Source organism: Lactuca virosa, chromosome 3 (genome assembly GCF_052849685.1).
Source record: "Lactuca virosa cultivar CGN04683 chromosome 3, Lactuca_virosa_CGN04683_v6, whole genome shotgun sequence".
NCBI classification, from domain to species: domain Eukaryota; kingdom Viridiplantae; phylum Streptophyta; class Magnoliopsida; order Asterales; family Asteraceae; genus Lactuca; species Lactuca virosa.
In genome coordinates this window covers 35463506-35486815 of record NC_136428.1, presented here as the reverse complement: position 1 = coordinate 35486815, position 23310 = coordinate 35463506, and the positions used below count along the sequence as shown (strand labels likewise).

The 23310-nt window shown below is 34.2% G+C and overlaps 2 protein-coding genes, 1 long non-coding RNA gene and 4 other non-coding genes across 8 annotated transcripts; 1 reads left to right on the top strand and 6 right to left on the bottom strand.

The window, feature by feature from the left end:
• Positions 1-4107: 4107 nt before the first annotated feature.
• On the top strand, positions 4108-6332 carry LOC145165475 (Protein kinase superfamily protein). Of its 2 annotated transcripts, none has more exons than XM_079084213.1 (6): positions 4108-4495; positions 4723-4967; positions 5052-5187; positions 5315-5546; positions 5656-5788; positions 5898-6332. In XM_079084213.1, the coding sequence occupies exons 1-6, from the start codon at positions 4348-4350 to the stop codon at positions 6138-6140; spliced, it is 1137 nt and encodes a 378-aa protein (XP_078940339.1). In that variant the 5' UTR covers positions 4108-4347; the 3' UTR covers positions 6141-6332. The 2 variants fall into 2 exon arrangements, with proteins under 2 accessions (XP_078940339.1, XP_078940338.1); XM_079084212.1 differs by having other exon boundaries at positions 4113-4495; positions 5288-5546.
• A 10546-nt stretch (positions 6333-16878) lies between these two features.
• LOC145163409 (uncharacterized) lies at positions 16879-17394 on the bottom strand. Its single transcript, XM_079082250.1, has one exon. The coding sequence runs from the start codon at positions 17392-17394 to the stop codon at positions 16879-16881; it is 516 nt and encodes a 171-aa protein (XP_078938376.1).
• Positions 17395-20498: 3104 nt separating this feature from the next.
• On the bottom strand, positions 20499-22678 carry LOC145165474 (uncharacterized). Its single transcript, XR_013740067.1, has 2 exons — positions 22272-22678; positions 20499-21864 (listed from the first exon to the last, which is right to left on the bottom strand). It is a non-coding gene; the product is annotated as an uncharacterized LOC145165474 (long non-coding RNA).
• LOC145168124 (small nucleolar RNA Z101) lies at positions 21493-21587 on the bottom strand. Its single transcript, XR_013741711.1, has one exon. It is a non-coding gene; the product is annotated as a small nucleolar RNA Z101 (small nucleolar RNA).
• LOC145168115 (small nucleolar RNA Z159/U59) lies at positions 21693-21781 on the bottom strand. Its single transcript, XR_013741702.1, has one exon. It is a non-coding gene; the product is annotated as a small nucleolar RNA Z159/U59 (small nucleolar RNA).
• On the bottom strand, positions 22009-22104 carry LOC145168123 (small nucleolar RNA Z101). The gene has a single exon (XR_013741710.1). It is a non-coding gene; the product is annotated as a small nucleolar RNA Z101 (small nucleolar RNA).
• Positions 22261-22348, bottom strand: LOC145168132 (small nucleolar RNA snoR14). The gene has a single exon (XR_013741719.1). It is a non-coding gene; the product is annotated as a small nucleolar RNA snoR14 (small nucleolar RNA).
• Positions 22679-23310: the final 632 nt, after the last annotated feature.

Genomic DNA, 23310 nt, shown 5'->3' with positions numbered 1-23310 from the left:
TTTTGTTCACCCTACATTTTTTTTTGTCATTATTCCAACATAAAAGTAATAAAAGTAGTCATCAATGTAGTGATAAATGTTAACAAAGCATATCATAGCAAGAAGTTATCAGAATTATAGTAACAATGGACATATTATACACAAATATGATAGATATTAAATCATTACAGTAGTATAAAAGGAATAAAAGTAGTTGTGAAAGTGAATTCCAGTGATAAATATTAACTAGACAAAGGTAGACATAACGAAGAGTGCAAATAATGAACTTTGTACATTAGATTTGGAAACACATTTAAGTTGCTAAGTTGGTTGTCTATCAAAATCAATGTATTTGGTTCAACTTTCGACTTGTTATTTAAGAAGAAACTAGGGTTTGGACCATCCGCGCGTTGCTGCGGAAGCCCCGGTATGTTAAAAAACGCAATTTGACACCATATATACAACGAAGACGATTAAATCATATAAAGTGGAGCACAAAAATATCAAAATAAAACATGGATACAAACAATTGACTTGAAAGTGTATCTTTAAGAAATTAATAAAAAAAAAGATTATTAAAAAATTATATAAGGAGTCAAAATGTAACTTTAAAATATAGTAAGGACCAAATTATAATGTATAAAATACTAATAATTTAACTTTAAAATTATAAGGGTTGAAAACTGTTAAATAAAAATTAATTAAGGAGAAAGAATATAAATATATATAAATTTTAAAATTATAAGGATAAAAATTGTTACATCAAAATTAGTTTAGGGGTACAAAATATAAAAACAAATAAAAATAAAGGGAGGAAAATGAAAAAAGAATTGAAAGTAAAGAAAAGTGAATCCTCTCAAATACCAATTTTGATAATTAATATATATATATATATATATATATATATATATATATATATATATATATATATATATAATTTGTTATGCCCAAATACTAAATCTTTATTTTCAAAAGACTTATTTTATATTTTGTCTTAAATGCATCAAAATATGTAACTTAATTTGATTTTAGACATTTTGACTCTATACATAGTAAAATGAAATGAATAGTAAAAGCTCACACATCACCAATTTGGTAATTAATATATATATATAATAAATAAGATAAATCAAATCGAAATAATATACAAGTTTGGGTTAGAAAATAATTAATCTATTAAAGAAATAAAATAGTATAATTTAATATCTTATACATGTTATTCAATTAATCAAATTGAAATACCTGAAATATTGATACTCGAACCAAATAACTCAAAGCTTATTCAATTCAGGTGAGTTATTCGGTTTTTGTTTTTGTGACAAGTTCAAAATATGTTTGCTCATGAATTAATGAGCAAAACTCAGGAAAGAAAATATTCAAAAAGGAAAAAATGATTTTTTTTGGAAAACATGCAAGGTGTAAATAATGATTTATTTCTAACAAGCTTTGCTAGGCTATATCATACAATTTCGTACTCACTGTGCCTCACTAGATGTTATTAGTTAGGAAATTGGATTAGGGTAAATATTGTAATATCATTGTAATATCAAGGGTAAATATATAAACATCTACAAATATAAATACATTTGGGTAAATATATAAACATCTACAAATATAAATACATTTTTAGCATTGCATGAAGAAAAAGTTATTTTCTTTTATACAGGAACTTTAGGAGCCTATTACCTTTTATGCTAAGTAGGTGATTGAAATGAGGATGCTTAAGTGTGCACATTGATAGGTATATAGGTTAGAAAACAACACATTTGAACTACTTGATTACATGTAGAATGACATCATCGACCTACAATAAAAGACATATACATGTACGAAATGACATTATTATGGTATATCATCTAGTCACACGATCATGGATTTTAGATCTAAGATACATGAAGGGCATGCATCATGTGTCATATCCCACTGAATGGGAATATCCAGATGAAGTGATGGAAGTTAAACCATCGCTAATGTATTGATGGACTCTATATTCCGGATGATAATTTGTATTTGTTATGTTTGCCAAGAAAAGCATACGATACAATGATGATTACTTTTGGTGGCCACTGCAGAAATTTTGGAATTCCTTAATTTTTGGAAAGGTGAAGTCGAGAAAATATAGGTTGTTTGATGACATAATTGATTATTTTTCGGATTTCCAATAAGCATAAAAAAGGGTCTTTGAACTGGGTTGATTGATTGAAAAATCAAAGGGCTTCTACAAGTGTTTCCTCTCTTCGAAGAGGTCGAGGGTTTAAGTATCATGTAGGACATGTGGAATTAGGAGTAGTAGAAGTAAACTAAATTTGTTGTTTCAAAAAGAAAATGGTTGAATATCCAACCCTAGCTTGTATGACTTTGTAGTTTTTCTTTTGCTAGTTTCTTGCTAATTTTTAATAATATATATGTTGTTTAAAAAAAACTCCAATTTGGATGCCCATGAAACCATAATAGTGTTCCAACATTAGGGGGGATATTTAGTCTCTTTTTGGACGACAGTATCATCAAATAGAAATAAGTATAAGTCTATGATGAGTGGTAGTCGAATACAAAGTTAAAGTTATTTTACATTTTATTTTCTAAAATGTGTATGTTTATCGAAGTGAATGTTATTTGGTGTTCGCAAAGTTAACAATGTCATATTATTCATCTAAACGTGTACAATACTTCAAACATCATACTCATCATATAAATTAGGAGCAACACAATAAATGAATAAGGAAAATTAAATATTTTCATTGATATAGAACGAAATACAATAGTTTAATCCAATTAAATGAAATACACTAGGATGTTACAAACTTGATGAGTTGGTGCCTTTATCACCGATGAAATAAATATGGAACCATTAGAACAAAATTTAACCCTAAACCCATGTGATGTTTCTCACAAGTACACTAAGGTCTACATGTCATAAGTAGTGTGAAAATCACCATTTATACAATGGACTTTCATATACATTTTTTTGGTACGAGGTAACTTACGCTTCGATGTTACTACCATGTATCATTAAAGCAAAAGACAAAGAGAGTAAAATTTTGAAACTTCTTACAAAACATGATTAAACTACTATAAAATTATGCTAAAAATTAATCTGTAATACACCTGGAAACACTAATATGAATGCTAACAACTAGATACATTTCTACATTGCATTTAACAAACAAGGCGAGTCCGAAAATATGAAAATCTAAAGACTTGAACAAGTTTTAAATAAATATTTCCGACTTCTCAAAAACACTTCAGATCAGTACATTGGGATCGACCCCATGAAGCATATCAATCAAAGAAGCAGAAGCAACGTTTCTTATGTAAAAGTATAAAGAAAAAAAGTCATTCAAAGTATGAAATGCTACATTTCGTCCTAAATCTAACAACGAGGTATAGAAAAACTAAAATAGAATATGATCCATCATAAAAGATGTCATTTACTTAAAGACCGGTTATAGTTCACATATTAAATGTGGGTGGGAAGGAAGATATAAGTTTTTGACATAATTGAAAAATATACATTTTAAAAAACAATAAACATATCATTTAAAAGACTCATGTTAATCCGTCACAATGGTTATGTAAGAATTTAATCGCAAAATATTAACAATATTTTAAATGTGTCAAAATTTAAACATAAAAAATACGTTGTGAAATTCCGCATTTCAACCACTAGGCTCTTTTCATAGACAGATATTCATTTTATATATGAAAGTATTACAAAATAGTCTATGTCAGAATTATGAGCATTTTGGTAAATATAAAAATATAGTCATTTGTATTATATTTATAATAATCATTTGGTATTTTTTGATCATCATTTAACAAAATAATAATATTAATTAATTAATATTTACAATAATACTTAATAAAATAAAAATATAAATTAAGGACAAAATGATGATTTAGCAATTTGAACATGAAGACAAATGCATGTTACCAAAACCACAAATGCCGTTCAAAAAAGAAGAGGAAAAAAAACCAAAACCACAAATAATCTTAAAAAAAAAAACTATATTTGAAATTTGAAAACGATTTAAACTAAATCCAAAAACCTATAATAAACCCTATAGAGTATAGACCATTATGTTGTTTTCTCATTTATTAAATTGTGAATAAACTATTAAAAAAAAAGTAAGTGGGCCAGGAACACGAGAGTGAATTTGCAAGAATCTTTTCTGTTTCCCGCGACTGTAGTAGTGTAGACAACGCAAACCGAGGGTTGAAGACACCGCGCTCTTCTCTTCTCTAGTCCTTTCTAGTTTCCATTTCTCCTTTCAGCAATGGCTTCCCCATTATTCACCTTCACCTACACCATAATAAGTCTTCGCTGAAAGTTTTAGGGCTTGAAACTAGTCTATTGCTAAACCAAATCTGATGGACTCCGACTACAAGAACAAGGCCAGAACAGCACTCTTCACAATAATGGCATTTGCTTCGTTTACAGTCGTTTTATTGCTCCTCTCCTTCAGCTACTACTGCTATTTACGCAACAAAGTGTCCAATTTCTTGAAAAACCCAAAAGGTTAATCCTTCCTCGCTTTCTATTTTGACCAATTCATAGATAGATCTACATTTGCGTTTATGTACTTTTTACTTGTATGCTAGTACACATCAGCGTTATACCCACCATAGTCTTTTGAGCATCGACTTCCAACTTTTCAAATTTCAATAGCAAATGCATTCCATTTTGTGATGCCCAATGTTAATTGTTTATGCTCCACATGACATTTGACATATTTCTCTGTTCAGAAGGAATCGATTCTGTCGAAAAGGGCAATGGAGACGCAAAAAATCAAGTTATTACCGAAAACGGAATCCAAGTTTTCACCTTTAAACAGCTGCTTTCTGCAACTGGTGGGTTTGGGAAATCGAATGTAATTGGACAGGGTGGGTTTGGGTTAGTTTACCGAGGAGTTCTTCATGATGGGAGAAAGATAGCTGTGAAGCTTATGGATCAGACTGGAAAACAGGGAGAAGAGGAATTTAGAGTGGAGGTTTGACCACAGATAACAACATACTATTTCTTGCATATTTAGCCCTAAATCGAAATAAACTGAATTCTATTGTGAATTGTTCAGGTGGAAATGCGGAGTAGGCTGCGTTCACCATATTTAGTTGGGTTAATTGGTTACTGTTCAGCGAGTCATCACAGGGTGTTGGTATATGATTTTATGGCTAATGGTGGTCTCCAAGAACATTTATATCCAATCAGAGGTATGTATGATGTATGCTTTGCTTATAAAAATAGAATTCGCCTTCTTTGATCTGATAAACCATAATCCAAATTCCAAATCGATGTAAACAATCGCTGCAGGATCTAATGCGATTCCTTCAAATTTAGATTGGGAAACACGATTAAGAATAGGTCTCGAAGCAGCAAAAGGTTTGGAGTACCTTCACGAACATGTGAGCCCTCCTGTAATTCACAGAGATTTCAAAAGCAGCAACATCCTTCTTGACAAATCCTTTCATGCCAAAGTTTCTGATTTTGGATTGGCCAAACTCGGGTCTTATAGAGCCGGTGGTCATGTTTCAACTCGCGTATTGGGCACTCAAGGATACGTTGCACCTGAGTAACAACTAACAACTATTATTAATTAATATATAATAATAATTTATAATAAATAATAATATTAAAACGTACCTTTTTATTGAAGTTTTTTGGTTAATTTATTGTTGAAGGTATGCTCTCACTGGGCATTTGACCACAAAATCAGACGTGTATAGTTATGGTGTTGTCCTTCTGGAGTTGTTGACTGGTAGAGTTCCTGTTGATATGAAGAGGTCTCCCGGAGAAGCTGTTCTTGTATCTTGGGTCAGTTTCTTTTTTTTTTTTTTTTTTTTTTTGCAACTTGTCAACGCGAGACTTTGATCTGTAAGATTGGTATATATAAGTTGTGAGTTGTGTTGATTTGTGGAAACAGGCTTTGCCACGTTTGACTGATAGGGAAAAAGTTATTGAGATTATGGATCCAAGTTTAGAAGGTCAGTATTCGATGAAGGAAATTGTCCAGGTGGCGGCAATAGCAGCAATGTGTGTTCAATCGGAGGCGGATTATCGGCCATTAATGGCGGATGTGGTGCAGTCTCTAGTCCCTCTGGTGAAGCAGCATCAGAGGATGCATTCTTCAAAGGTAAGTAGTGCTACGCAGTCTCCTAGGCTATAACAACCTCAATCCATCAAATCATGACTTTCAATTAGTGACACGAAATCAAATTTCTACCAAATGTATTATTGTTGTCTATCTAATTAATTTAATGTAAAGATTGATGAATGATGATTATGTTCACCAAACTAATATTGTAATAACTGTGTTGGATCTGGTATTGGAGTATGGTTAATAATGTGTTTGATTTCATGATCATGCTTGTAATTGTAAAGACAACTTCAACCGAATGGCATACACCATTTTGCTGTTCAATTTTGTTCTAACCATGCAACAAAAAAAATAAAATTTTGGTGTTACATATATACTACCGCACCAAATTTGGTATTATATTATTTGGACGTGTTCTGCAAAACTAGCGGGTAGAGGGTAGCTGATAGCGTTTTGTTAAATGCTAAGTGAGATAGTTTTTAGATTTGGATTGTTATGTTAAAACTAAACGCTAAAAACTTATAGTGCCAAATGAGACTTTTTGCTCAAAACAAAGTGTTTTGTCATATATTATAATTGTTACGTTCTTAGAAATATATTTCTAAGAACAAGTCCCTGATATAAATATATTTTCAGATCTGCTTTATTTTGTTCTTAAATGTAATCCAAAAGGACACTCCTGTTTATTGTAATATTATCGGTTTGTTATGACTTTCGGTATTATTCTCCATCAGCTCCCACTTGCACTTAGACATCAACAATTGACCGCTCCAATACTTATTAGGAACAACAGTGAGTGTCAGTCCAATGCAACTACTGTACTTATCGCAATAATGCTATAAATAGCCCTAAGACTAATGACTTCAAATTCCTTTGATCTTCATGATATCTTATTATGAACTAGAGACATGGATCGATTATGTTTCCCGATGTTGACGTGTGGTGACTTTTCTTAACCGGCTATCGAATCCTATCAACTCAGTCCCAGCTTGACCAAACATTTGTTGTCAACACTAAATCAACGAGGGGACCAAAGATATCTACCTCTTCATTTTTTGGCAGAAGGATCAAATAAACTTTGTCTACATAGGTTAATACTATTCCTCATGCAATATCTAGTCAAACCCTACATGGCTGCCAGTTACGAATAATGTTGGGGAAAAATCAAGATACAATAGATTGTAGAACAAAACCTCATGCATTTATGTTTGAAGAATAAGAAATATAGTCATCTTAATTTACTTATGGCATGATCCAAGAAGTAATCTTTAAACGTGGTTACTCTAATACTTAAAATCTTTATTTTTCAAGTACTCATCAATATTGGTCATAAGGCTTTGCTATGTTCACCTCTATGAACAATTTACCAATATTCCATGACAATCTTAATTCATTACTTTCTTCTAAGAGTAGGACTGATTGTGGAAGTTTGAATAAAATATTATTTTGGAAGTGGTTCTAAACATGCAAAAGAAGAAACACAGATAATATGAACAAACATAGTAACTTATTATTAATAATAACCAAATCAACAATATCTAATATGTTCCATAAGATCAAACTACAAATTGTGTAATTAAACCAGTTCACTAGCAAATCTAATTTCAATAGATCTAGTATGGGCATCATGTTTAATCTATGACAATGGTTTGGTGAGCGGATCAACTGGATTATCTTCTGATGGTACTCTGCTCACAATGATGTCTCCGTCTTCAACTAGCTTCCTTATATAGTGGAATTTTCTCTGTATATGTCTTGTGTGCTTGTGATCTTGAGGTTCTTTAGCTAAAGCAACTGCACCCTCGTTATCATAGAAGATCTCAATCGGTTCGGTTATGCTTGGAACAACACCCAAATCGTTGATGAACTTCTTCAGCCACATTGCTTCCTTGGTCGCTTCATTGGCCACAATATACTCTGATTTTGTAGTTGAGTCTGTTATAGTCTCTTGCTTGGAACTCCTCAAAGTCACTGCTCATCCATTAAACATGAATACAAAACCGACTGCGATCTAAAATTATCTCTATCGGTTTGGAAACTTGCATCCACATATGTGTAACGCCCGTGTTTCTGGGCTACGCATTAGTATAATGATGTAATAGTCAAGGTCAACCATTGTAACTCAATTTGATGTAATAAAGAGGAATTACTTGAATATTATGTGATTTTATGTGCTTATATACTTGTTTATAAAGATATAATAAATTAAAAATGAAAATAAGCGTCAAAAATAAAATTTTAAATAAACCCGATATCTATGAATAAAGTTGTAGTAGTCGTGACAAGGATTCCGGACTTATAAAGAACGCCGAAATCCGAGTTATAACGAAGAAGTTATGGTCTGTCGAAGTTTCGCGACAAAACCGGCACGACGATGTGTAACGTAAAAAGTGAGTTTACGATAAAGTGCTTTTTAGCCTTAGCGATCTCAATGAAATTCGTAATATACGTTAAACCGAGAGTGTGCATAAAAAGAACGTCAAAATCTGACTTCGTACGAGGAAGTTATGAATTTTCTAAGATTTGGCATAGCAGTGTGCAGCCCGGAGTTCGAATTTTAGATCGAGCGATTTTTAGCCGACACAACCTAAACGAGAATCGAAGATCTCCTTAATAGGAGCTCAACTATAAAAAGACAGACGAAAACGGACGTCGGACGACAAAGTTATGAATTTTTAACGAACTTTTCTTGTCCCGGCCTGTTAAAAATATAACTTTAAAAATAAATTCAAAATTAGCCGACGGAGTCTAAACAAAAGTTGTAGAGTACGGTCCCACCTACGCATGGATATAAAGAACGTCGAAAACGAAGCTCGTATGCGAAAGTTACGAATTTTAGAAGTCGAAGGTGTAAAATGCGAGGTTGGTGCGAGGACTACGCCCAGCGTACCATCGGACGCCTCGCGTACCGAAGTATGCCCCGCGTACAAAGCCTATACGCCCCGCGGTCTCGCATTGCTCGGTCCGGAAGAAGCGACGATGCACCATCAGCAACTCGATACGTCGACGTACCAACGCGCAGCGTTCCGAGGAATGCCCAACGTACCACTGAAGGTACGCGCAGCGTAGACAGCAGCCTCGGCCTATAAAATGGGTGCGAGGGCCAACCGATTTCTCACACCTTTTGCTATCTCTTTCTCTCTTTACTCTCTCTCTCTCTCTCTCTCTCTCTCTCTCTAAACCTCCCAAACACCCCCCCCCCCAAAGCCTAGGAAACGTCCCTAGCACTAGAAGAAAGCCCCAGAGCGCCCGAAGGCTCCGAGAAAAAGAGTTTTTCGGTTCAGAAACTCTGCCCCCGCAGAGCCCCGTTTTTCAAGCAAACCTCCCGGTTTCGTCAAAAGAAATCATATTTTTAAGAAGTGAAGCGTTGTCCAAGTATGAATCACCACCTTATCAAGTGAGTGCATAGTCACTTTCATCTTACACATAGATATGAAGTATTTTATCTAAATTTCGTGTTATGTGTGCATATTATCTGTTTATCTTGAGATCTACGCTGGACGAAAGATTTAAACTTTTTTTTTCTTCACTATATATGTATTTTCTTTTCAGATCTAAACTTTTTCTTCAGATCTGAACTGTATATGTATTTTCTTTTCCGATCAAACTTTTTCTTCAAATCTGAACTGTATATGTATTTTCTTTTCAGATCTAAACTTTTTTTCTTCAGATCTGAACTGTATATGTATTTTATATCTACAAATATGTTGGGTAAAACATGGGTAGATGAAATAGTTGGTGTGTGATGAAAGATGAGTTGGATGATGAGATAAAAGGTGATATAGATCATGAGATGAGGGTGAGAGGTGAGAGGTGAAAAATGAGAGAAACCTTTACCCAAGTGTTGGCCCCGTCATCTAGCAGAGTATGGATGACAACCACGGACTATTCTAGACGGTCCGATGGAACACTAGCAGGCTCGCAACCTGTAGGTGTTGTGAATGATATGTTCACCCGGTGTACTCTAAAACCCATTGACATGTATTGTAGGTGGACTTCCGAAAATAATATTGTCAATAAATGAGATAAACCCTGACAGCTATGGACTTAGCGCCTGTTGGATGAACCCTGACAACTATGGACTTAGTGTCTGTTATATAAACCCTGGCAACGATGGACTTCGTGCGTATTCCTTAGGACGATCCTTAGGAATAAATAATCAGGGATAGATGATTCATAGAGAAGATACTTAAGAATAAAGAAGATAATGGGGATGGGTAAATGGGTTAATTGTTTGATGATGAAACATAATAACTATATTATTGTGGGTTGAAAACCCTATGTACTCACCAAGTTTCCCAACCTGACCTACTCAGTTTATTTTTATCACAGGTGTCGATATAAAGCTACATTACACCGAGAGATTAAGGAGATGTAGATCACTAGTATAAATTAATGTAAGTTATGTTTATGTTTATGTTTCTGTATTGACAATGACATCCCAAAGTTTTAAAATGAATAAAATACATTTCTTCGGAAATGCTTTGATAAACAAATCGGTTTTTTCTGGCCGTGAAAATGAGGATGTCACAATTGGTATCAGAGCATTAGTTTAAGCGAGCTAGGAATTTTAGGAAAATTTCTAGACTTAAACTTAGAATGTTAATCGATGATCGTGAGGAGTGTGTCTATTATATTCTAGGTAGTACACCTGAATAGACACGAGCGTTAGCTCATTTAGGAAAGATGCCTAAATTGCTTTATGTTTTAAATGAATTGTGATGCTTTATGATGCTATCGTTTGATCGGATCTATGGTCTGTTGCTGACCGGATCTGGAAACTTTATGTGTTCAGATTTCTAAACGTTTAATTACGGTATTAGAACTGACATGTAACTTTTCGAAAAGATAAGGAGATTCATACGTCTATCGTAAATAAAGGTTTCATATCTAAATTCTCGTCACTACACACCGAACGTCTGATTTGGGTGTATAGATCGACATGGTGAGTACTCGGAGCGGATTCGGAAACGGTAACCCGCAGCCTGAGCCACAAGTGATTGAGCATGCACCAGAAGTAACAACTGCACCTGAGTCAATCACGATGGCAGCCTGGCAGGAGTATAAGCAATGATGCGGATGATGTTGGATCAGCAGATGGAAGAGACAATATGTTTACTTCAACAAAGTAGATGACCTCCTTTATAAGAGTTATAAAGATATCTAACATATTTTTTTGCATTTATTTTACATTATTTAAATATTTTTACATTATTCGAAAGAATAGGAAAAGTCATATAAGTTTCGAATAATTATGCTGCATTTAATTTTGCTTGTATATATATATATATATATATATATATATATATATATATATATATATATATATACACACACACACACACACGATCTTGTTAATGTCTTAGTGCCAACGTGAGATTAGCCAATTTGGTAGAGGCTTTGCCTCTTGGATTCAAGGTCTCGAGTTCTAATCCTGACATATTTCTACTAACTTGGTGATACTAACTTTTAACCACTAATCAACCGTTCAAAAAATAAAAAATATTAATGCCTTAGTAGGTTGTTTGAATCTGAGAAATCTATGTTAATTTTTTTTTTCCAATGTTAAGGTTAAGAGGCGGCCCGGCCCAAGTAAGTTATAACAACGATATCCAAGTCTAATGAACATATGAAATGCAAAGTCATGGTGAATAAGGAGAATAAAGCAAATACTAACAATAAAAATGAAAAAAAAAGTTGGTAGGACCTAAATAATTCCACTACCTTGATTTTTAGTCTCCAAACTCCCTTATATTATGTCGTGTCCTTGGAAAGAGTCAGCATTTCATGTTTACTCTCATTTTATTTCCTTCTTGGACGACCCCTCGTCTTGGCGCAGTATATTATGCTCTTATCCACCGTCCTAACTATATGTGGTAGTTGCCTCCTTTAGCCTTGTTTGAACGACCAAAGTATCGCAATCTTCCTTCCCTAAGTTATGTAATTGATTCCCACTTATTGGTGTGTCAAACCAACAAATGAATAAAGGGTTTTAGATGTAAATATAATATAGTATAATGGAAGCAAGAGTTTGAATCATACAAATTGATGTTCTTATAGGTCTTGGGGTTTTGTTTGTAATAATTAAGAGTACTAAAATGTAGGGAAATTTAGTGTTTGTAGTGGAGATATGGATACCAACTTGGATCGTGATATCACTTTCCGAACTGATATTTCTACCCTATGCCTGGGTTACAAGAAACTCAGCCTACGATAATCCAAGTGGACACTTACGATTCTAGGCACAGAAATCGTAAGCCAATATGCTAGAGGATTCTGTGAAAGTATGATGAAAAATGAGAGCTTAAGATCGTAACCCTCCTCTGAAGAGGAAGAACTGTTTATATATTAAACGAGATTAGGGTTTCATTAGGGTTGAGCCGTCATTAGTTGCTTTGGAAGCAAGTAATGTTAATCCGGATTTAATGAGGATTTAGGGTTACCAAAACTAACAAGTTTCGTTAGTTTTACCATAATCACCCTCAAGAAATTGAATTTTCCACTATGTTCCCATATTTAAAATTCGGTGAGGGGCTCTGCCCCTTGGACCCCGCTAGGGGCGCTGCCCTTAGACCCCGCCAAAGGGGCGCTGCCCCTTTGGAAACCCCGGACCCCCGACTAGTCGTCAAACCGCCTTCTAATTCGATCTTATACATGTGTGCACTCCGCACAACCCCATACATATATTAGAGTACAAATTATGAAGTCCCTTAGCTCACATGTTAGTTGTAGTTACTTAAAATGACATGGTGACACTAAAATCACCAACAATCCTCCCCCATTTTAGTGTAACCCTTGAACAAACATAACATTATCAAACAAACCAAACTAGTACATAATGAAAATATCGAAACGATTGAATTTCCACTTAGTATCATACATTTGCAAAAACTCGAGAATCAGGGTGTTCTAAGAATTGAACCCATCAACCTATTTGACTACCAGAAAGTAAAATACATACTAGTTTATTGAAATTCTAGCAAATTACAACTTGACACTATTATAAAGCCGTGTGCCCCAATCCTCTCATGATCGTATCAAGGTCAAGTCCACAACCTCTTGAAATGCGGCTACACTTCACAATCACGTAGGTAACTCCTTTCCATGTATCTGCACATACATTTATCAAAGGAATTATTAAGAAGTTAAACTTCAACCTGGCTAACTTGCAGAATCGAACACATACTTGGGATGAATACTTCATGTGTTCCAATCTATAAGTATGAGCTTTCCACATTGAATTCAACTCCTAACATTATATTAGGAGGGAATTGGGTGTCTCATCATTATAGAATTAAATGGACTTTAATCCCATCCCGATTACAGACTTGTGCACTAAGTCTCTTGTCAGACCTTTAGTCAAGTGATCTGCCAAATTTTGTTGCGATTTCACAAACTCAACCGAAATCACACCATTCATGATTAGTTCTCTAATCATACTATGTCTAACACCTAAGTGTCTAGACTTTCCACTATAAACCTGGCTATATGCCTTAGCCAAAGCGGTTGCACTATCACAAAGGATAGAAATAGGTGCTATCGGTTTAGACCACAAAGGAATCTCATAGACTAAATTCCTTAGCCACTCTGCTTCTTTACCAGCAGCTGCTAACGCAACAAACTCAGATTCCATTGTCGAGTTTGTAATGCAAGATTGCTTCTTGGAAGCCCAAGAAATGGCAACTCCCCCAAGCAAGAATACCCAACCAGAAGTTGAGGAATGGTCCTCCATGTTGGTTATCCAACTTGCATCCGAATGACCTTCTAAAACCGAAGGACTCCCCAAGTAACTCAAACCATGATTCATGGTTCCCTTGAGATACTTAAACACTCTATTCACTGCTTGTCAATGTTGAGCACTAGGATTACTAGTGTACCTGCTCAACTTACCCACAACAAAAGCAATATCAGGTCTGGTACTTGTCATGGCATACATCAAGCTACCAATAGCCATAGAATATTCCAATTGTGAAATAGGAACACCATTATTTGGCATTAATTTAAAAACTTGGGTCCATAGGAGTATTCACAGGAGAACAGTCGGTAAAATTAAACCGCTTGAGAATTTTCTCAATATAATGACTTTGAGTCATTACCAAACCTTTGTTCATCCTTTTAATTCTTATTCCAAGAATTACATCAGCCTCTCCTAAATCTTTCATAGAAAACTTAGATGACAACAATTTCTTTGTTTCATGTACTTGATTTTGGTCGGTACCAAAAATCAACATGTCATCTACATATAAGCAAATGATCACCCCAGCTCTAGTAGTATCATCAAATCTACTGTAAACACATTTGTCATATTGGTTTGTCTTGAAACTAGAGGACAAAATAACTTCATCAAATTTATGATGCCATTGTTTAGGCGCTTGTTTCAGCCCATACAAAGATTTGACAAGTTTACAAACCATATGCTCTTTACCGGGCATAATAAAACCTTCAGGTTGTTTCATGTAAACTTCCTCGTCAAGATCACCATTTAAAAAGGCTGTTTTCACATCCATTTGATGAATAACCAGATTGTGGATACTTGCCAAAGCAATCAACAATCTAATAGTAGGCAATACGTGCAACCGGAGCATACGTATCAACGTAGTCAATACTGGGTTTTTGTCTAAAACCTTGAATGACTAACCGGGATTTGAATTTGTCAATAGTTCCATTAACATTCATTTTCTTTTTGAAAATCCATTTGCAACCGAGTGGTTTAGAACCTGGAGGCAAATCAGACAACACTCATGTGTTGTTCTCAAGAATTGATGACATTTCATCATCAATTGCTTCCTTCCAAAAGGCACTATCACGAGACTCTATGGCCTCTTGATAAGTCTTACGATCATCTTCAATACTATAGCAATAAGAGTATTCAAGATTAATTTCATCCCTTGAACCTTCCACAAAATACAGTTGGAAGTCGGATCCGAAATTTTTCGCAATATTGCCTCTTTTGCTTTTACGAAGCTCTTGTGGTTCTTGCACATTACCACCATCTTGACTTTCTGAATTTTGCTCTTTAAGAGCACCAAAAGTCAGATCCTTAGGCCTTTGAATCGATGAAAACCGCATCTCATCAAAAATTGCATCTCGTGATTCGATAACAGTGTTAACCGAAACCGAATCATTAGGTTCTATTACATAAAACTTATATGCCTTGGAATGTTCAGCATATCCAATGAATATACAATCAATTCCACGTTCTCCCAAATTCTTCTTTTTGGGCTCGGTGAGTTTTACAACTGCCCGACATCCCCAAACCTGAAAATAACTTAGATTCGGCTTTTTCTTGAACCAAAGTTCATATAGGATTGTTTTGTTCCTTTTATTTGGAACCCTATTTAATAAATAGCAGGCCGTTAACATGGCCTCTCCCCAGAATCCTTCACTCAATCCCGAGTAAGACAACATCGAGTTTACCATTTCCTTTAAAACTCGATTTTTGCGTTCAGCAATATCATTCTGTTGGGGCGTGTAAGGTGACGTGGTCTCATGAATGATACCCACTGATTGGAAGTATATGGGATCCATATATTTACCTCCCCTATCAGTCTTGAGACATTTATCTGGAATGCCCAATTGCAATTCCAACTCGGTTTTGTATATTTTGAATTTATCTAAGGCTTCATCTTTAGAATGCAACAAATACACATAGCAAAAACGAGTGCAGTCATCAATAAAAGTGACCACATATTTTTTATTTCCCAAAGAAGGAGTGGAGTGGAAATCACACAGGTCACTATGTACAAGTTCCAAAACAGCTGAATTTCTAGTGACACTAGGAAAGGGTTGTTTTGTTACTTTTGTAAGCATGCATGTTTTACATTTATCAGATATCATATCAAAGGCTGGAATTAATCCATCTTTTGACATCTCATGCATCCTTCTAAAGTTGACATGACCTAATCTTACATGTCAAAGCATAGATTTATCAACATTAGAAGCAGAAGATACAAATGCAAAATTTTGAACAGGTAATAATTTGTCAACAATATTTAAACGAAACATTCTCTTATTTAAATATCCAAATCCAATAAACATTCCACCCTTAGACAAAACAAACTTATCCGACTCAATAACTTGTTTATAACCAGCAGAATTCAAACAACTAGAACTAACAAGATTCTTGCGAATCTTGGGAACAAACAAAACATCAAATAACTTAATTGTCTTTCCAGAAGTAATTTCAAGACACACGACACCAAAACCACAAATAGGAATAAAAGAATCGTCTCCCATTTTCAGCACCGACTCATCTTAAGCGGAGTTAATGTTTCAAACATCTGTTTATCATTGCATACATGGTTCGTTGCTCCGGAGTCGATCCACCAAGCAACATCATCATCCTGCACATAGAATAATTCAGGGATAAATGAAACATAATAAAAATAATTCTGATTAGAATTATCAAAGTTAGTCAAAAACTGACCTCCTTTAACTTGGGCCGAAGACCCGTTCACTTTCCCATTGGCTCCACTGTTTCCAGCACCATTGTTGCCCAAATTCACACGACAACACGCTTATAATGCCCAACTTGATTGCACCTCCAACAAACCATATCCTTTCTCTTTTTGTTGGAGTTGCTTGGGACATGTTCCTCCTTACGTTTGTCATGTCCTTTGTGGTTCTGGTTCCATGGTTTGTTTTCAACCATATGAACCGAGGGCTGTCCATGTTTAATTTTTCCTTTGGGTTTTTTAGATTTGTCACTTTCCTTCGCACGAAGAGATTCTTCAATACGAATGTGACTAACAAGTTGAACCAATGATAGTTCCTCCTTTTGATGTTTCAAGTTGTGTTTGAAATCTTTCTAGGACGGTGGCAGTTTGTCAATGATGGTTGACACAGCAATGGATTCATCCATATTCATACAGTGCAGTTTAAACTGACCATATATGCCAAGGAGTTCATTGTATTGTTCAGTGACAGACCTTGAATCTTCCATCTTATAATTATTAAAGTCACTGACCAGAAACTTCTTGCTAGAAGCATCCTCAGTAATGTATTTCAGTTCAAGGGTGTCCCACAACTCCTTGGCACACAAGGCTTCACTATGGATATCAAATAAAGCATCAGACATGTCGTTCAGAATGTGACCTTTGCAGATGTAGTCATCATTGTCCCACTTCTGTATCCTTCTTGTTTCTTCAGCCGTCTCAGCAACACCTTCCGCAGGCTTTGCTGGTCTTGGAGTAGTCAGCGCGTATGCTACTTTCAGAGTGGTCGGCATGAAGTGCATCTTTTTCTTCCAACACCTGAAGTCGACGCCTTCAAACTTCTCCAGCTTGGCAAACTTAGTGGTCATCTCTCGGATTGAGTCACCCATCTCCAGAAACAGAAAATATCAGTTCGAATGTAGGGAAATTTAGGGTTTGTAGTGGAGATCTGGATACCAACTTGGATCGTGATATCACTTTCTGAACTGATATTTTTACCCTATGTCTGGGTTATAAGAAATTCAGCCTAGGATAATCCAAGTAGACACTTACGATTCTACGCACAGAAATCGTAAGCCAATATGCTAGAGGATTCTGTGAAAGTATGATGAAAAACGAGATCTTAAGATCGTAACCCTCCTCTGAAGAGGAAGAACTGTTTATATATTAAACGAGATTAGGGTTTCATTAGGGTTAGGCCGTCATTAGTTGCTTTGGAAGCAAGTAATGTTAATCCGGATTTAATAAGGATTTAGGGTTACCAAAACTAACGAGTTTCGTTATTTTTACCATAATCACCCTCAAGAAATTGAATTTTCCACTATGTTCCCATATGTAAAAATTGTTGAGGGGCTCTGCCCCTTGGACCCCGCTAGGGGCGCTGCCCCTAGACCCCGCTAAAGGGGCGTTGCCCCTTTGGAAACCCCGGACCCCCGACTAGTCGTCAAATCGGCTTCTAATTCGATCTTATACATGCGTGCACTCCGCACAACACCGTACATATATTAGAGTACAAATTATGAAGTATCTTAGCTCACATATTAGTTCCAGTTACTTAAAATGACATAGTGACACTAAAATCACCAACATAAAATCATGAAATAATAACTGATAGAGGAATTTGATAGTAAGAAACATCCGGTCCCAAGTTCAATTCATTTATCACGTGAATTGGATCAATGTCAATTCAAGTAGTGATTGAAGTTGGTACTAATGAGTATTAACAAGCTCTATCACTTTCATTTTCTAAAATGTCTATTTAAAGGAAGCTTTTTAGATATGCCAAAGACTTACTAACTTAATATAAACAAGTTCTTAAATCAACTTAAAGAAACGCATAAATTTCTTGCAAATGTTCCTAAAACACTTAATTCCTTTCATAATCTCGAAAGGGTAAAAGTGCAAAGTGAGTTTACAACGACAATAAATCCTTTGGTAAACTAGAAACAATTAAAAATTGCCTTCAATCGTCTATCTGACTGTGCATTATTCAAAACATGTTACCCAATTTTGCATGCCAACTCATGTGCAGGGGCCCATGTAAAACACAGAACAAATTACACAACAGTGTTGTAATCCTCAAAAACAAAGTCTTCAGCTTTTTCCAATCCAATTACAGTCTTGTAATATATACATGACCGTGTGAGCAACAGCTCTCGCCTGACTTTTTCTTTTTACTTTTTCTACTTATGATAACATCATTTACTTTTTCCTTATATATCAAACACAAAATGCATAGTTCAATGTGCCCCACAAAAGACCATAAATGTTCCAAATCTTTAAAGAACCAATATTAACGTGAGAACTTGAAAAGGTAAATTCTATCAAATTTTCGGCTAAACCTGTCGCACGATAATAACAAAAATAATAAAACGACGGTTTTTGTTATGTTTCTTTTACACTTGAAATGTTAAGTTGTTTTTTTGACAAATAAAGTTATCAACTTAAAATGATGATTTTTGTTATTTGGAATTAACCTGTAAATGATTAACCCGCCGAATTTAACCCGTACTTATATTGATAGCTAAGTTTCATTTTCTTACTTAGACAAGGTTATCAATGTATATAAATGCTTTTAAAATAAAGATAATGACTTAAAAGGGTAATATATTTTTCGATTTGTACACATTTGGTCACTGAGTTTTTTTTTCGTCCACTTACCCCTTCAACTTGTTAAACTGTATACATTCAGTCCTTATGAACGGCTACTCCAGGTTACCCAGTAAAAATGACTTAATAGGGTAATATATTTCTCACTTTGTACACATTTAGTCCTTAATTTTATTTTATTTTATTTCATTTTTTTTTTTGAAAAAAATAAGTCATTTTTTGTACTTATTCAGTACTTATGAATGATTTCTTTAGTTTTTCTCACGAAATCTTACGTGGAACATTTATTAATGAGGTGTATGAGGCTTTTGATGCTTATATCCATCGCGATCTCAACTACTTTGTTGCTTAGGTCATGTCTTCTGAACGTCATAACTTCTTCATACGATCTCAGATTTTAACGATCTTTATATATATGACTTCGTATTTCAGTCTACTACAACTTTCATTTAGATTACTCCCATTAAAAAATAATATATTTTTACTTACGATTTTTATATCCATACGCGGTGGCGGATTTACTATGGTACCGGTGTTGCACCGATAACACCTGTTTTTTTTGTTCGCAGTGAAAAAAATTTCGATTCTTTTTTCGTTTATACCTATTTTCCATGTATCGGCAACAACTATTTCATCTCAACAACACCTACTATGTATTCCTACGTCTTCCCCTGTCCATATGTTTTTTATGAATACATGTATTGATGTTTTTTTTATAAAATCGTTAGTAAAAATATATTATATTTTAACGGGAGTAATCTTAATGAAAGTTGTAGTAGACTCAAAAAATGAACACATTAATATAAATATCGTTAAAATCTGATATCATATGAAGAAGTTACGATGTTCAAAATACAAGACCTAAGTCAAACCACAAGACTTACGCCACCAAGCAGCCAAGATCACGTTGGACGTAAACATCAACAACCTCAAACACCTCATCAATGATTGTCACACGAAAGATGTCGTGAAAAAAACTTAAAGAAATCATTCATAAGTACTGAGTACAAAAAAATGTTAATGACTAAATATGTACAAAAATATTAAGGACTAAACGTGTACAAAATGAAAAATATATTATCCTATCAAGTCATTTTTCTTGGCAAACCTGTATCAACAGGTGATAAAGACTGAATTTGTACAGTTTAACAAGTTAAAGGGGTAAATGTTGAAAAAGAAAAAACTTAGTGACCAAAGGTGTACAAATTGAAAATTACGTTACCCTTTTAAGTCATTATCCCTTTAAAATATTAGAAGAAACCAAATCAAGATTATTGGTTTTAAAATTTTTTAACAAGAACCAAAAAGTTCAATTATATTCTTCAAACTTGTGATTTTGTTCATATTAGTCTCTTCCATGTTTGAAGATTATAACTCATTTAACTTTTGAAACTATTCACATATTATACTTGTCACAAATGTAACATACGAACTACTTCAACAAATGGTAACATAGTGTACAAAAAAAAGGTTTTAGCAATAACAAAATTAAAAGTCACACAAATACCTTGCATATACCACGTCATCCTCCAATATGTAACACCAAACTATTATCATGCCAGGACTATGTCACAATGCGTCTAAGTTGTTTCTCGCTTAATGATATTATGTCTCGTGGAATTTTGCTTTAATTTCCGCCATATGTTCTGTTTTATCATAATACTCACATGTATGTCCAAACACTTCACTCTATCGAGTCCCACCGTTCCTCCTAGATTAAAGGTCGCTTTGATGACGTCTTCAAGAATAAGTGTCTAGATTAGAGGTCTCTTTGATACGTTTTCAGTTGCAGATTTGCTTATGTTGAAGTCTTGAGTCCTTAATTGATCTCATCTCAACGTCTTTTATCTTGTCTCATACTCAAACGTATCATCCAATTCAACTGAATATTGCTATTTTACAGGTCTAAATTGCTATTTTACAGCTCTAAATATATAATAACGGTTGCAACCGGCTTTTCAAGTGTGCACCTTTGATTCCATAGAATCAATTTACTGCTTAGCAAATGGATCGTGTGTCGTTTTTTACTAGACAATGTGAGGCTAAAACTAATGCTTAGACACCTGAAAAGTAGTACGCTTAAGCATAATGTGTGGTGTATCACATCAAAAAATGAAACTCAGAAGTGGAATTAAAATAAGTGTTTTTTGGTAAATAGCGCCAACACGTTTCTCTTATCTTGAAAAATATATTGATGTTATAAAATGGTGTCTATTGGTATAAACTTGATAGATCAAGTGTAATTAGCGCCAACAAAAAATTAATGTTACAAAAAGAAACAAACAATGGTCGTCTATAAGCTAAGTTATGGACTTAAAATGTGTATTTCTAAACAAGCAGCATCCTCTTCGTATGATTTTTCCGTTTTTTCTATAGAAATGAGGCATCAGTTCTCCAAGGTGATGTAGCATCAAGGTATACTACTCAGACGCAAATTACCCATTTGTTAACTGAGATTCATCAAATGCCTCATATTATTTACAGGTTACACAGAATTAGATAGTGTTATACCCAAATATTTTGAATTGCGATTGCAAACATACAATAAAAGTGACTCGATAAATAAAAAATTAATATAGCCTCTTCAGTTCAGGTCTCCAATAGTTGTTTCCGCATCGAAAATATCTTCGGAAGAACGAAAGTATTATTTGAATCATCATTAGAGGCATTCATAATCAAACAGTAGATCGAACTTCAAAATAGAATATATAATCCAGTTTGACATTCCCATACATCTCTTCAAATCAACTCTAAAATAAATAATCCCAGTTAAACAAAATACATAATGATCATTTGAAATCTATTTTAGCTTTTCAAAAATTATACATAAAACATACGGCCAAAACCTTTGACAAAACCCGGAAAAAAATATTACACAAAAAATTACATTTATAACAAGGCATCAGTTCTCCAAGGTGATATAGCATCAAGGTTATACTATTCAGACGCAAATTACCCATTTGTTAATTGAGATTCATCATATGCCTAATACTACAGTTAATAGAATATAACCAGAAAGTGTTCAAATGAGAAAATAAAACAAATTTCACTAGAAATTTAGTTTTAGAAAACAGACAGCACCATGGATTCAATCAAAATATATATTTATGTAAAAAGGGGTTGGCGAAATAAAAAAGAAGCGAGAAGCGATCAGAACCTGTCGGAATCCATAGTTTAACATCAATAGAAATGTCAGTAGGTCGATAGAACAAATGAATTGTATCTTCATCTCGCCATAACAATCGCTAATTATTTTCCTTATCAAAACGAGAACAATTTTTGGGTAAAACGAATTTTCCAAAAGAGAAAAATGCTCAGAACTTCTTAGAGGATGCTACCATCACAAGCAAGATAAAATCTTGTTTCTGGAGCAATTTCTTCTTCCTCATGGCACTCATAACAACAAAACAGATCTCTGAAACTAGTTATTTGACAAAACAAAAAAACAGATCTCTGAAACTAGTTATTTGACAAAACAAAAAAACAGATCTCTGAAACTAGTTATTTGACAAACAAAATCGAAAGTAAAGATTTAACTGAGAGGGAGTGAGGAAGATGTTTGAGTAAATCCAACAAGATGGACGGATATAAATAGTCAACGGGACATGTTGAGTTAAACCCTAATAACTAATCGATCGAAACCCTAACGGATCTGTTCCTTCGAAAGCGAACCAGGCCACGGCCCATTAAATTTCGGGTAAACTTTTTATGTAGAACAGTAGAGGTCTCATAAAAAAAACTCAAACCGAATGATTAATTTTAACCGAATACAAATAACTAAATGAGTTTTTAGTTTAAACGTATCTGGTGTTTTCGATCCTTTTTAAAGTCGAGGATTCAAGTCTTATTGGGGATATAGGTGGATTACATTTATTTCTCGAGTTTTATCAAAGATTTATTTTTTGGACCGACAAATCTAATCAACTTCTAACCTAACACATCTAATTTCATACTATGTTAACAAGGAGACTTGAACCATCAATCTCAAAGAGAGAATGCAACACCAGATACCGATGGACTACAATCTCTTTGGTATTTTAGCAAAAAATTAAAAAAGAAAAATAAAGTAAGAAAAAAACGAGTAAGGTACAAATTTGGTCCTATGGTTTGTAAAAAACTATGGATCGAATCCAAAAGTTTTTCAACTTCCATCATCAGTCCAAAACGAGATCTTTTTGTGGACTTAGTCTCTACTA